Below are 15677 nucleotides of genomic sequence, written 5' to 3'. Positions count from 1 at the left end.
CTATATAGAGCCCTCTATTAATCACTATATACAGACTCCCAGCAATAACTATATACAGACCCCCAGTAATCACTGTATACAGCCCCCAGTAATAACTATGTGGAGCTCCCACAGCAATCACTATATACAGCCCCAGTAATCATTATATACAGCCCCCCAACAATCACTGTATACAGCTCCCCCAGTAATCAATGTATGAAGCCCCCCAGTAATCACTTTATACAGCTCCCCCAGCAATCACTATATACAGACCTCCAGTGATACCTGTATACATCTCCCCAGCAATAAATATATTCATCCCCCAGTAATCACTGTATACAGCCTCCTTATAATCACTTACTATATATGGTACCCCTATTATAACTATATACACAACCACCCATAATAACTATATACAGTCCAAGGTAAAATAATAAAAGTTTACTCACCTTCCTCCGTTCCCCAATCGTCTATGGCAGAGCAGGGAACTTATTGTTCCCCCCCCCTCTGCCAAAGGCTGAAGGCAGAGCAGGGCTTGCTGGATGTGTGCTGGGTACTACCTGGGGGGCTCGGAACCCAACACACTGTGGGTGATTTGGTGGTTACGCGACCACCCGAATCTCCCCCTTTTTGGTGGGTGCCCTTGAAGGGCAAAGGGGTGGGGGCCTCAGGGCCCCATTATAATCTGCCCCTGACTAATACGCCCCTTTAGGTGCACATTTTTTCTGTCTTGTCGGACACAGTGCAGCTGCGACATAAAACTGACACAGACACTTTATAAATACACGTGCAAGCTGGGCAGAGAAGGGCAAAAAAGATTCCTCCTTCTGACAGTATATGGATATAGTCAGCGCATACACTGTACATGCCGAGTTTATGAAGAAAAGCATGTGTGAATTTAGCCTCAGTCTGACTCTCACTAACTGTTCCAGGAGTCCTGCCAGGGTTTAATCTGCTAATCCTAATCTATATCTCATAAACCTATACATCACACAACACAGCTTCTCTTCCTCCCTATAATATCCCACTCTCGCGACAGCTTAAATCCCCTACGGGTTTCAGTTTACATAAGGAATGTATACAGACTTTTAATACGCTTTTCAGCTGTATGCTTGGGTACCTTATGTTTAGCTGAAATCTACTACATCATTTTCTCTTTGCAAGGTAAAAACAGACAATCCAAAAAAAAAATGAATTCTGTACATTATACAATGAAGCCTCCTCAACCATTACAGGGTGACATAAGTTGCTAAGTTTCTAAGTGTGCATGTATTCTCAACAGTCAGAGTTGTGTAAACCAATGCCAGACACCTCTAGCTATGGCTTACCTTCTGTTAACTACTGGATGTAGAAACTCAACATGCTTGCCCCTTTTTATTTCCATCTGTCTCTGGAAGAGTGCTGGCACAGCCCCATAAACATTACATACTTTACATAATTGGCTTGATCATTCAATTAGATTGGCCATCTAATGTGCATGGATACTGTTATTTTACTGCTCTCTATTCTGGCCCATAAAGAGAGGACGATGAGCTTAAAGTCCCTACAAGAAAATACATTACATTATAGTATATTTGACTGTGGTCAAGAGTTTCCTTCATGAGTCAAGCCCTTTGATTGTACTTGGTTATTCCACTGGATGGGGAATAACAATCTAATCAGGGAGTGTCAGGAATTGCAGAGCATAGTACTCGTCTATCTCCAGTACTCACATAGTCAGTGAATGGAGTACCGGAGATAGCAGTGGGCTATGGTTGCCAAGTTTTGATTTCTTCCATGGCATTGAATGGCGCTGCAGGAAACATGCTTGACTAGCCACCTCAATCGATTAGTGAAAACTGGACCCCTGCTCTCATGAGATCTGTTCTTGTGAACAGGGGTTGGACATCAACAATCAAATTATTATCCCCTATCCAGTGGATAATGATAAAATTTCATACAACCTCATGAGATCTGTTCTTGTGAACAGTGGTTGGACATCAACGATCCACTGGATAAGAAGAAAACTTGATACAACCCCTTTAAGGGCAGCTACACACTGATGGCACATGACTGCCCTAAATGCAAGAAATTTTAATTGATTTAGGCACACGTCCGTTATTTTAACAGGCTGCTCTTTTTCTGTTAAATAAGGTAGAGCACATCCTATTCAGATCCATTTTTCACTCAAGAAAATACGCCATTTTAATGTCTGTTTTTTATGGCCGATTTTGATAACTGTTTTGCGCGACTAACCTGAAGGTAATTTTTTTTACTAAATGGCAGATACATGAAGAGGTATGAGATCCTGCTGAATATATTTGCATCACCGTATATGTCCCTAAATATACATGACAAAGGGAATTCTTCATCATGATGCTTTACGAGAGCAAATACTGTCAAGAAATAGGAAATTTGCTCATTTTGTGTCATCAGTCATCCTTATCTGGTTATAGCTGATCAATTAAAAAATGTTCTGGAAGATGCATCAGATATGGTAGAACTTTCATGATAAAGATGTATTCACTTCTTGGCAGTGCGATGAGCTGCGAACATTAACCCCTTGTGAGCCGCTTGTTATGCATTGTGCAAGGCTTTAAAGAAGTTGATAAATGAGGAAGCATTTACTGTGCAATTGTGAACCCTAGATCTACTGGAAACTATTTCATCTAGATAACAAATAATAGAATATTTTTTGTAGCAAAAACATCATCTCCACATCAAAAACATTGTGGTCGAAATGATACGCTAATGATTTTAGCTATGATGAATCACTGAAAAGCAAAGGAGATGGAATAAGGTAATCTATGTCTTAGTGTGTAACCCCTTCCCTGCCGAGCTGTGGCAGCAGAGGGGGCTTTAATTAAGTGCAGGAGTAAAAGACAAATGTGTTTTTGTTGCCAGTGCTTAGACTGAGGGCTGATTCCTGATCCAGGGATCCATGTCTGCTCTTGCAGCCAGGGAGGTAGGGCTGGGAGAAGAGGGAGCAGGGTAGCAGAAGCTGACTTTCTCACAGTCTCCTTGTAACAGAGAACAGAGGCAGACACACATTCTCTCTGCCTTCCACATGCGTGTGCTCCAGTATACTACTAATGCTTCACCTCATGCTCCTCTACCTGCGCTCACTGACTCAATGGGCTTTTAGGATCCTAACCGGCTGCGCTGTACAACATCACATAGATTTCTTTCCAAGATTTTAAAGCATTTCTTCAGTGATATATTTTTTTCCCAGCTCGTTTTCATTTCCACTGAACGGATTTGTTTTACTTTCTGACACGTTGTACGCATTTTTTTCTCTCCTTTCATTAAGGGATTAATGAAGCTGGTTAACCCTCAGCGGTGGCTCTTACTATGATCATTTGGGCATGAGATCTCTCTGACTTAAAAGAGGAAATAAATGTACTTGAAATTGTCTGCGTAACTATTGGCAGACTCTCGCAGTGCTGAAGAAAGTGGAGTTTGCCCAGCTTTAGCGAGCCAGCTTGTTGTGCCTTCCAATACCATGAGGAAGGGTCTGGAAACTGCCAGCTGCGGTCTAAGGCTCGGATACATCCTGCAAATGTGTTTCCTACCTGCCCTGGCCATACTGACTGCCAGCAGCACTTTTGCAGCTCAAGGTAAGAACTTGTCCCTGTGCAGGTAAATGAAGAGGGCAGTGGGTGAGGATGTGGAGCTGAGTCTGCGTTGTTGTGTTCAGTATGTTTGCATGTATGTGTGATGCACAGGCTATTCTAGAATGTGTCTAACTTCCAGATATATTACTTAACTTGTGTGTCTGTGGTACCAATAGTAGAATCAATTTGACCAGGTTTTAGATTCATTTAGTTTTCATTTTGGAGAATTAACGGAGAGGATAATTTTTCTACGTTTGGTCTTTATGAGATTATGCAGGTCACTCAGTGATTTGGACTGATTTACCCTCTGGGGATCATTGGAGAAGGGGATTTTCAGTCCACCACATCTCATGTCTGTAGCGATGTGGTGAAGCATTACACGTTCTTTCCTCTCACTTTTCGCATTTCCGAGCTGAGTACTGAGCGCTGTACAGGAACTCATTACTGGAAGGAGACACAAGCAGGGCATTCAGTTCATGATGTGCAGAGTAGAGGGCAGAGCTCTGCTCTCTAACTAGTCCCCCTGAACAGTGCAGGGTGGTACTTCTCTGGATGCCAGCCTGCCCGTCTGTCTACTCAGTATAGATTGGGCCAGGTATTACTGGCAGCTATTTATGATGTTCAGTCTGTCGTGAAATATATTCCATAGAAAATATGTCAGGCCATTACATCCACAATGGAGCCCATAATCTTTAATTGTATTAATATTGTAACCATGTACAGTATATAAAACATATAGATGCTTAGTGAAATGTGCATTTCATGTCATGTGCAGAGACATATATATCCGCAGCTAGAATCATAATGCATGTTTAGTCTGTATACAAGTGTCAGCTGCAATGTATATCATCAGTAATGTACATTACATGGTTTAGCCCCAAATTGTTGTGATGATTAGTAAATTAAGAAGCTCCTGTCTCTAAATCCCCATTTGCCCTGTATATCTAACAAGATTCCCTGATCCAGTATAACTCAGCCTTTGCACAAAGTTGCTGCCATAACAAAATCGCCTACAATAATAACATGCAGTTAATTGAAGAAGTAGCACTTGAGGGAGCTTTATTGTGCTGGAGAAAATAGCATCATCATTTCCATTATATACAGAACACAATATTCTGCATATACCCTTTACAAGAGGAGAAACCTATAGCACCCTCAAGTGTAATCACAGTAAATAAAATATTCACTTTGACTATTACAGCTCCCTATGAATGTGTTCATCAGATGTGGATTGTATCATCAGCACAGAGTATTGAACCAGGATTGTATATTCCTGCAATGATCTGTTTTCCAAATGACGTATTAGAGTATTTGTGATTGAAGTAAGAGCTAGGATAATAGAGACAGTTGCTGAAAATTAAGGTAGAATCAGTGCTGTGAGATTTCCAAATAGGTTTCCTCCTTAGATAAAATTCTTCAGAGAAACCAGGATGGGCTGGTGGGAAACAAGATCAATAAAGACAATCAGCCAAGAGATAAAGGGATTACTACCTTGAGAAGAGAATGAGACAAGAGAACCAAGGCACATGTTTCCGCTACGCTCGGGCATGTGGATTTAAATTGATAGCTGTTTATCAAGTGCGTTTGATATCCACCCAATACCCCCGCCCCACACCCCCATGGATATGATGATAGTTCTCATGGATTGTATCTGCAGACTCCAAGGGAGCAGAAATTAAATCTACTATTCTCTAACCAAAGGAACCCATTAGCTGGCAGCTTGGCTTCTTAAATTGTTTGAAAACCTAGGGCTTTCCTTTGACATATGGGAAATTGGCTGATACTTAGCGTGAAACCGGAAGCAACACATATTTGTATATGTTTTTTTTTTCTTTATATCTAATTTTTTTTTTTTAAATCCAGACTTAGGATTCACAACTGCTACCATTAGAGAAAACATATAGGTGCTCTATATACGATTGTATACTATTTTACGTATAATAGTAAATAAATTGGGAGATCTGCAAGGACAAGGTCCTTTCAGGTAATAGTTCATTGTTTGTTTTTTTAACATGGTTGAGAATGAATGTAGCGGCCGCATGTTCCATGTTATAGTTTAGAAAGAAAGAAGTGAGCACGGGAATCTGTGACACGCATTTAGCAAAAAGGACCTTGATTCAAGAGGCTTCGAATAAAAAGGTATATGAAGCAGAAAACAGTAGTGAAAAGAGATCCTTGAACATAGTCTGTGGCCTTGATGGAAAGGTTTGGCATTAGCTCAGTGTATTATAGAACTTGCTCTTTCTATTTGCCTCTTCCATAGAGGTAAGCTATGTATTTTGTCCTGTGGGAAGCTGCCAATGCCTAGCCCTGATCCAGGAGAAGCTTCTTAAGGAGGAGGTGGGATCTATAGACTCATTTTATCATAAGTCTTGATCTTTAGACATGATGTCAGAAAGGTCAGAAGAGTTACATATCAGAGCATCTTTTCCAGACAATACCAAGAGATCTAAATGAAGAGCAGATCAATGAACTAAGTGCACATCTAATGCAAGGAGTCACCAAAACTTTTTTTTGCTTTTATTTTTTTTAATTAATCTTTGTAGCTTCAATAAGCGGATTAAAGTAGTCATATAACACGTCAGATAACATAGTCCCAAGTTGTCTTGGGACCATTAAACTTTAGGTCCAATGTCTAAATACTGGCCCCCATTTTTGCTTTCCTGAGTAAAATGTTGCACAATATTATAAAAATCCATAAAGAATTAGGAGCGCACTAGTTCTATCCATTCTCCATCGCTTCATCTGAATGCATGACTCTGCTCTTTAGGAAAATGTATGGCATCTGTTGATAAACCTCCTTCAGCGCAGGAACTAGGAGCGAGTTGTTCCAGTGAGTGGGAGTACAGTGCAGAGAATAATGAAGATGAGCAGATTTGTTAATGCTTGTGAGAAAGCTGTTTTATGCTTCCTGGAAAAATGCTTAGATTTTTTATTCTTAATCAGCTGAACTAAGCAGCCTTTCCCTTTTAGAGATTGTCACAAAACATCGGAAAGGGTATTGATGGATCCATTAGGTACAAAATGGTATCAATAGATCACCCATTCTGGCCCTGTACTGTAGCTTTATGGCCTAGTTAAGAGCACAAAAGAATTTGTTCTAAGATCATGCAAAAAATTATACTCATTGAAACATATTGGTTTTTAACTATTTATGATCTAGGTAACATTGAAAGCAATCTGTAAGTTTTGTACTGTGAAGGATGTAATGTATAAACAACATCAAAAAGTAGATTATAGAAGTCCCAGAGAAATAAATGACATATTCCAATCTGCCGCTTCTGAAATGTATATTGTATCATATATTATTATCTATACGCAATGTGTTATATGAGCATTGCAATCCAATATAGGACTGTGACCTGGCAACACAAGGATTTTGGATAATATCTGGATAAGGATGTCATCTGCATGGAGTTTGTATGTTCTTCGAATGTTTACATAGATTTTTTCCCGAAATTCTAAACCATGCTGATAGGTTAATTGACCTCCAATGGACCTTGTGTATGAAGCACTGATTTTTATTTATACAAGCAGTCCCATTGGAGAAAGGAAGAGATGTAAATGATGATGATCTGTGTGATACACCATGGAATATGTTGGTGCTAGAGTTCAGCACCAAAGAATCCATATGTAGAAGCTGTGCCGAATTTTTAAGATCAGGTTCAAAATTGAATCAATCGAAACCAATGTTGTTCCAATTGCACGGGAAATTGGTATATAAACCCCTCTATTCCAACAAAACACAGATTTTTCATAAAAAGAATCTATTTTTTTTTTTTTTCCCTTTGCCCATCCCCCATCCATAAACTCTGGGTTGATTGTCAGCAGTATATTAGAAGAATCATCCAAAGAGAATCAGAAATTTTTTTTATACCAGACTTGTACCGAACTTGCAAACCAACAAACTGATTTGATCCACTCTAGTTGATGCTGTTTGAAAAGCTGAAAACAAAAAGGAATAGAGGCAGTCCCCGGGTTACGTACAAGATAGGTTCTGTATGTTTGTTCTTAAGTTGAATTTGTATGCAAGTCAGAACTTTATATTTTAGAATTGTAACTCCAAAAATGTTTTGGTCTCTGTGACAATTGGATTTTAAAAATGTTGGGTTGTCATAAGAACCAGAATTAACAATAAAGCTTCATTGCAGACACCTGCGATAACTGTTATAACTGTTTATTGTAGCCTAAGGCTAAAGTACAGTAATTTACCAACATCCAGAGGTCCGTTTGTAACTAGGGGTCGTCTGTAAGTCGGGTGTTCTTAAGTAGGGGACCGCCAGTAGTTATTTTTACTGCATAGGTTAAACTTTTGAAGCCCATTTCAAACTATGGAGGAGTGCTTCTAAACCATTGTCTGTTTCAGTAGTCTTTTAGCTTGTAGTCTCAATATCTTTTTTTATTCAGAAACATAAACATTGTGTGAGTATAAAGAATCCCATTGATGTAGGAAGACAGGAGAACAAAGGCTTGGATAGCCTAAACTTGATAAGTCTATTATCCTCTGTCATATTGGATGTGGGCTGTCGTCGTATCTTAAGATCAGCAGTTATGTTCTCATCATTAACACTTCTTCAGAGCAAAGTCTTAGCACATTTGAGGGAATGTTATAAAGCTCATCTCTCAAGATTTGCTGACAACTTCATAAAAGGGAGGGGGGAACTTTGCTGGTACAACTATGTTGTCAAGCAGGCAGATTTTTAGGACAGCAGACACAAATTCTTGACCAGAGATAGGTGAGTGGTCTGCGCTTGTGCCAAGTTGAAAGCTTAATATGCTTGAAAGGGGTGAGTGAGCATTGCCTTGGATATTACCCTTGTGGTTTCATCATTCTGGATACAGATAAGAAATGTTTTCTCTGATTGACACGGAGGCAGGCAAGCTTTTCAGAGCCACGATCAGACATGCTTTGCTTTGGCTTGTATTTGATAGACAGAGGCAGTAGAAGCAAAAATTTTATCTGGATACAGATTAAAAGGCAAAGCTAAAGAAGGTGACACATCCTAGACATAACTTTGTTGGCTCGGTCTGACATTTGCATACAGAATTCTCCGTTTTAGCATGGATCCATCTGCATTTTTAATATCTTTTTAAGTAGACCTGTCTATTATGCTTTATACCTGTTTACACTGTACATAACAGCAAGTGCAATGCTGCTTATTTTCCATTGATTTCTTTTTATTGACCCTATTATGAAACTATAGAGTGTGAAACAATTTCTTTTTCACAGATACGGTCTGGAAGCTTGATGCAGAATCTCATGCATTACACATGATAAAGCAAGTCATAAACAGTGGCAATAGAACAAGATCCTAGGAAGAATAGACTGAATACTTTGACTTACATTCATGAAGAAATTTCAGTGAAGAAGCTATGTGCTAGATCATAGAGATTTCAGAGTTATTAGGGAGGGATCTCCTGTTCCAAATCTTAATCTCTGAGCCAGAGTGAAAAGTGGTTGTAAAGAGACGTCTTACTCTGGAGGACCTGTCCTGCTTTAACATACACAGGCATCCCATTGATTACAATGGGACATGTGTAATGCTTACCTTCGCCTGTGGAGGCACTGCAGGGTAACTGAACACTCATTGCTAGGATTCTCCACAGATTACTGCAGATTATGATAGATTTCAAACTACACTAGGCAGATGTATCTCCTACTATGGTCCTACATTTTGCCCATTGAATCTGATTTATTATAAGCATTTTGTGTGACCTCAACCCCTCACCACAAAACCGCCACTGATGACATTGCAGTATGTGTGCAGTTATTTCAGTTAATTTAAGAAACTCAAAGAATTCAGATACCTGTCAAATGCTTTTATGCAGTTCCTGCCATTTACATACTGCTGGGTCAGACTTTCTGCATAATGTGAACTTATGGTCCCTGAACTGCCTGGCACTCAGGCGCTGCCCAGTTGCATTCTTAATTAAGTTGTCCAGTCTTGTTTTTTTTCTTTCTTTGCCATTAGTCAGTACTGCACCATGGATATGCATGAGTCAGAGTAGAGATCAGCGTGGCAGGTTAGCGGACACATCTGTGGGTAAGGAGAGTGGGCAGGCATTAGACTGTCCATCATAGATGACAATGTGTCAGGAGGGGGTGACAGTGGGAGAGATCTGCAAGTGTATTGACGTCTGCAGTTATGAACTTGGCACATAAAGCGTCTCTGTGTGTTTTTCATTAGCAGTCTCAGCAAGTAGATCTTAAATGATGTCCTGTGTTAAAACAAAAAAGGAGCTACTCCCTTTCCCCATGCACCGTAAATACTTCCTTCACTCTTTTAATTATGCATGGGATTCTAAGCTTCCCTTGACAACACCTATTTTTATTCATTTGCATTAATGAAAACTGTGATATTGTTCTGCATTAGGGATAGAACCATTTCTGAAATATACTACACTGCAGTACAGAATAGTGGGAAATGATCATACTGTCCCTACCATAAGCAGGCAGGATTGCAGTCTAGCAGATGCTGTAAAGCTGAAGAAACAGGAGTAAGATTACTCATTACTCCTGACTTGGTGCTCCAGGCTAAGTGTAACCCTTGATGGGGTTAAGAGAGCACAGACCTGGCAATTAAAAGCAGACAGTTACTTGGAGTGGAGCTGAAGCGACCCAGCTAGGATCACCGGTCCAGTGACATTAGAAGCAGGTGACCAGGCAGATGCTGATTATGAGGCCAGCCGAATTGCTGCAGGGGATTGACTGCTTTTCTTCAGATCCAGAGAGACTGCTACCGGGTCTGCAAGAAGACCATGGCCATAAAGTTCTTGACAGGGACATAATTAGTTCAATATTTCCAGCTTACTTCACTCATGAGTTCTTTATGGTTTCACTGTGAATTTGACCCCAGTACTTGAAATGCCTCCATATAGCATTCACCATGGTTGTCTGTAAAGGTTTCTAGGTTTCTTATGAAGTAATCCCACGCTGCATATATTCAAGACTGCAATCATCATGTGTATATATAAGATTTGGGATGGTTGGAAAATCAACCATCAGTTTCAGTTTCATGGTCCTGAAATATTGTACTTTACTTAGAGAGTGATTCTATGCTAGGAATACACATGGGTGCACATATAAATATATGGTTTGGGGTGATTATGCTGAGACATCCTTCCAAATATCTAACCTTGATGAACTTTCTGTCCATGCTAATTGGCAAGAATCTGGGGAGGCTACAACAAAGCTCATCCCTTTGGTTTGGGATGAGCTTTGATATTAACAAAAGCTGAATCTTAAGGACTATGTTAGATTTGAATGGAGACCCAGCATCACATTATATTTTGGTTCTGCTGGGAGTAATAAGTGGTGGGGGTTAGACAAAATATATGGGTTTGGTAACAATTTAGGCTGACTTAAATAAAGTATAGGTCTCATAGATGTTGTGTCCTTTTATTTTCAGCTTTTCAGTGTGTTCTGCAGTATTGGCCTTGCTGTCAAAAATACCGTTCAGTACAGTTCAGAACTTCATGTACCCCATTATGAGTAACGCCATTAATCATTGGAAATGATTTGAACAAATTCTAGTAGTTTTCACTAGCGATCATGAATGGAAACCATGGAGGACATTAATCAGGGCTTTTATGCCAGTTTTCTGGTGTACAATACCTAAAATACTCACAATACTTGCAAACCACCAAACATTGTGATTTTTTATCCCTTTATATCACTTCCTCGCCTAGTAAAGGGGGCTTAGTTATATCGCAATTCCATGCCAAACTTGACTTCATAACAGCTGTCTCCTGGGGGGAGAAGTTCCATCATACAATGGAGCACAAAGGGCTAGAGTATGATAAATCCCCCACCATGACAGTGTAAGGAATAATCTTACACAGAGTCAAGAAAGTAAAAGATTTCATTACAGAGACTATGCCAATGAAGGCCACCTTGCAGGCTTATGGAGACTTCTAGCCATTGATGCTCCACTGGGGGATTCTGGGATATTTGCAAATATTTATTCCTGAATGGGATGAACAAAATATTGCCTCTTACCTACCTTGTGAGGCAGCCCCCTTCAATCATGACCAAGAGATGCAAAGACATTGAAACAGTGCTGTCTGCAGTTGGGAATCTGTTCCTTATGGAATAGATAATGGTTTGCTATTATCCTGCATTGTTTCATTTGGCTTTCTGAAAAAGTAATTCTTGATGTCAAGGGGGAGGTTTTACAAGGAAGAAAAGAGGCAATGTTTTCCTTATCCCAATCCTGGAAACCATCTTTGCATATTTCCCAGTCTTAGCCTGGCGCTATAATCCCTTACTATGTCTACTATTTACTATAATTAACATACAGATGATATATGGGCACTATCAGTAGACATTGTAATCCATACTGGGAGAGCTTTATAATATTTTTATGCATAATTTATCACATGTACTGTATAACTTGAGGCTGTAGCTATACTATACAGGACACAATATGGCTCTACATTTGGTTGGCATAGCTTTCCTATGCATATTTACCATATGTATGCATATAGATTCATTGTTTTTCATTATGTCACTTATATACTTATGACACACTTGGAAAGGTCTCTTCTAGTAGGAAAAAAAATCAGCATCTTGAAAGTGCTTGATGCGGAAAAAGTGAATTATAACATGAGAATAGTGTAATCTTTTGGGGATACACTTTAATTAAGTGCCTACACGTTTCTTGTTTCAGAAAGACTTAATTATCTCAGTGTTAAAAAAGGACCATTTTATTTGTAGATCTCGCTCTGAAGTGTCTCATGTGTATCAGTCAATAAAGCACTGAGCTGCAGATCACTGCAAATTCATAAGGCTGCATTAAGGCAATGTTTTCAGCAGCATGCAAATGAATGTGTGTTTGTAGTCAGTCAAAAATGAAGAATGAGCGTAACACGGACATAATGCATTGTTAGACCAATAATTGTGCCGTAATGAATGCTTGTCCTCTAACCTCACCCAAGCAAGACATAACATCTTTTATTGGTTTAACCCCCTAGTCTCAGGGCGCCATCGTAGAGCCAAGCATAAGTGATCCCATTGTACTTGCTGTAGGAGAAGATATAACTCGTTTTCCCAATGTTTACTCAATATTAAACAGTTTTTCTTTCCATCTGTGTCCTGGACACTGTATCTTTGTTCCATTCCTGCACTTTATTTCACAATTTTATGGATAATATTGAATTTCATTTTATTTAAGGGATTCACAGATTTTGACCTTTATTAATGATGCTACACATTAGCAGTGTAAAATGTCTGCATTTACACAACACAAGTTGTAATGGACATATGTTCTAGGTGATTGCTATAGGTGTCTATCTTGAAATAGTATTTTATTTTTATGAAAGTTAAGGGGTCTAGGAAAAAGAACAGTCTCATGTTAGCTCAATTCTACTTTCCATTGGAATGTGAGGCTCACAGCTCCCAAAAATGGTCTTCTACAAAAGATTGGAAGTGGGAAAACAACAACTTGATCAATAATTTGTAAAAAGAAACCAAAACAATTGGTTTAAGTTCAGTTGTATATTAAGAATTAGATTGATTTACCAATGCCCCCATCTTCTAACTAGCAGTTGTAATACCCCACCTCCAACTGTTAAAACTGATCTTGGCCATCTTGCTGCCATTCATACCAGAAATCACAGAGGATACCAATTTCCAGGACAATTTAAGCAGGATCGATTCAGCTAGATTTGACTCAGAACCAAACCAAATCTTTTGAAGAATTCAATGCAGCTTCTATGAATCGCATCTTGGATGATTCGCTCATTTCTAACTAAAATATAGTTTTTTCTACTGGGAGTAGTTTTGTGTCGGTGACGATCACCATTGTCCATTGCCCCAACAGAATTATTCAAATACGCCGGATTTGCATTCAGTTGTGCCAGATCATATCATATAGTGCACAACTTGACCGCCTGTTGAATCTGGCAAAAAAAACTAATGGGGCACAAGTGGCATATGGGGGCCTTGGTGTAGCTACCATGTTTTGAATGTGCTTTTTGTCAGACTGGCTTTAATATATTCACAGTGGTTATGATGACTGTGTCTAATCTGTAATTACAGTGGTATTTGGCTCCTGCTTAAAAAAAAACAATATTAAAAAAATGATTGTTTATTGATTGCCCACAATGTGATAGACAAACATGTTCCTGGCAACTCCGTCTCAATCTCTCGTGATTTTGGATTACATATGTTGGTTTGGGTAACTGACAAAGAGCTGATTCTCAGCTGAGAGCTCATTGTAATACCGAGCACATAATTTTGCCATTGCCATTCATTAACAAAATGGAGTAAAGATCACCCAGACCTGCCAACTCCTTTGTGAAATGGTTTTTGCAAAATAGACTTTTATAATAGGTAAATCAGAGAGCAGTTTTCTGTAACTCCTGTCCATTTCATGAAAAATCACTGCATGTGCTCTAGCATTGGCCAAAAGCAACTTGTTTGTCTGTTCATCTGGATTGATAGAAGTTATTTCCAGAATTATCTTGGCTATGTGAATTACATATAATGAGAGTGTTCAGAGGGACAACGTCTTATATGAGTACACATGTGCATACTGAGACCTTGAGAACTGTCTATCTTAAGAAACTAAGAGCTGATATTTCACAAGGAGCACAAGGTGCTCCTTGTGGGGGCCAAAAGCTTAGCAGCACAGACAAGTCACATGCTGTTTTTTGAAATGCATCCAAACCAAAGCCCAACCCCTAGGACTACACAGAGGATTTTGTCAGGGTTCAACGTAAGTTATAACACACAAGTATATTGTAATGCAAATGGTCAGAGAAAGCAGAAATGCAGATTTGCAATGCAGGTGTGATGACTTCTGTAACATGTCTTTAGTAAAAATAAGATCCCTGGTGATCGGTTCCCTTTAACCTTATTTTATTACTAGAGACGACTACCATAAACTGATAAAGCTGTGTACTTTTGTCAATAGCACATAATCCTATAAAGGTTCTCGCTACTGCATATAAACAATGTATATTTACGTAAAAACATGATGGAATCTTGAATAGAATAAAAATTGAAGTTACATGACTTAACTGGAGGCCTCTTAAGATATAGTAACAAGAAGGCTGCTATATATCTACCCTATAAAATGTGATGTGCTGGCTATGGCTGGATTTTCTGTTGAGTATTTATTGTACACTATTAAAATAGGCACTTGAAGTTTGCGAATATCATCAAGACCAGACCATCTTTCAAATGTCTTTGTTTTTAAGTAGACAACAGAAGTAAACTGATTTATGCTCAGAGTTGCTTACAGAGCAGCACACAGAATTTGACTTAGGATATCATATGAACCAAGTCAAATTTTTTAAGTCCCATGACTAATCAGCTCCATAGATGTTTCTTTTATGCCCAAAGAGCCATAAGAAAAAAGGAAAACAAATGTGCTACGACGAACATTTGAGACGAAGTGGCGAAATCATAATTTATACTGAATTTATATTCATGGCTCCGATTTCTGAGCACGTTGTGATATTAAAACTGGTGCAATACTGTGGAAACTATTTGCAGTCATTGCTACTGGTACAGATTTACATCAATTAAACCAAGTTACTTTCAGGAAATATAATTAAAATACAGGCAGTCCCCGGGTTACATACAAGATAGTTTCATTAGGTTTGTTCTTAAGTTGAGTTTGCATGTAAGTTGGAACTGTATATTTTATAATTGTAACCCCAGAATTTTTTTGGCAATTTTGACCATTGGATTTTAAAAATATTGGGTTGTCATAAGAACCAGGATTAACAATAAAGCTTCATTACAGACACCTTAGATAACTTTTACAGCTGATCCTTGTAGCCTAGGACTAAAGTACAGTAAATTACCAACATCTAGAGGTCCGTTTGTAACTAGGGGTTGTCTGTAAGTTGGGTGTTCTTAAGTAGGGGGCCGCCTGTATATAGATTTTTAGTGTATTTTACATAAATTTAATAGATATCTAATTATGTCTATTTAATAGATTTAATTACATATCAAAGTCATCTAGTTGGAATGCTTTCATACAGCCTATGGAGGTAAGAACTCCATGAATGAATGATATCTTATCACTTCAGAGCTTCCACCCTTAGCAGACTGAATGCCTATATGACTATTTCTGCAAATTCTTGTTAGTCTTG

The 15677-nt window shown here is 38.8% G+C and overlaps 1 protein-coding gene across 3 annotated transcripts in view; it reads left to right on the top strand.

Moving 5' to 3' along the window:
• The first annotated feature begins 2954 nt into the window (after positions 1–2954).
• UNC5C (unc-5 netrin receptor C) overlaps positions 2955–15677 on the top strand; it is a 255722-nt gene continuing 242999 nt past the window's right edge. For 2 of the 3 annotated variants that reach the window (XM_072117956.1, XM_072117939.1), the window contains exon 1: positions 2956–3575. In XM_072117956.1, coding sequence (XP_071974057.1) covers positions 3461–3575 — 115 coding nt within the window. In that variant the 5' untranslated portion in view covers positions 2956–3460. Of the gene's footprint in view, positions 3576–15677 lie in introns of all 3 variants that reach the window. The other variant, XM_072117947.1, reaches the window with a different exon arrangement.

Source organism: Engystomops pustulosus, chromosome 1 (genome assembly GCF_040894005.1).
Source record: "Engystomops pustulosus chromosome 1, aEngPut4.maternal, whole genome shotgun sequence".
Taxonomy (NCBI): domain Eukaryota; kingdom Metazoa; phylum Chordata; class Amphibia; order Anura; family Leptodactylidae; genus Engystomops; species Engystomops pustulosus.
Note: the sequence above shows the minus strand (reverse complement) of the source record. Positions and strands in the feature narration are given on the sequence as shown.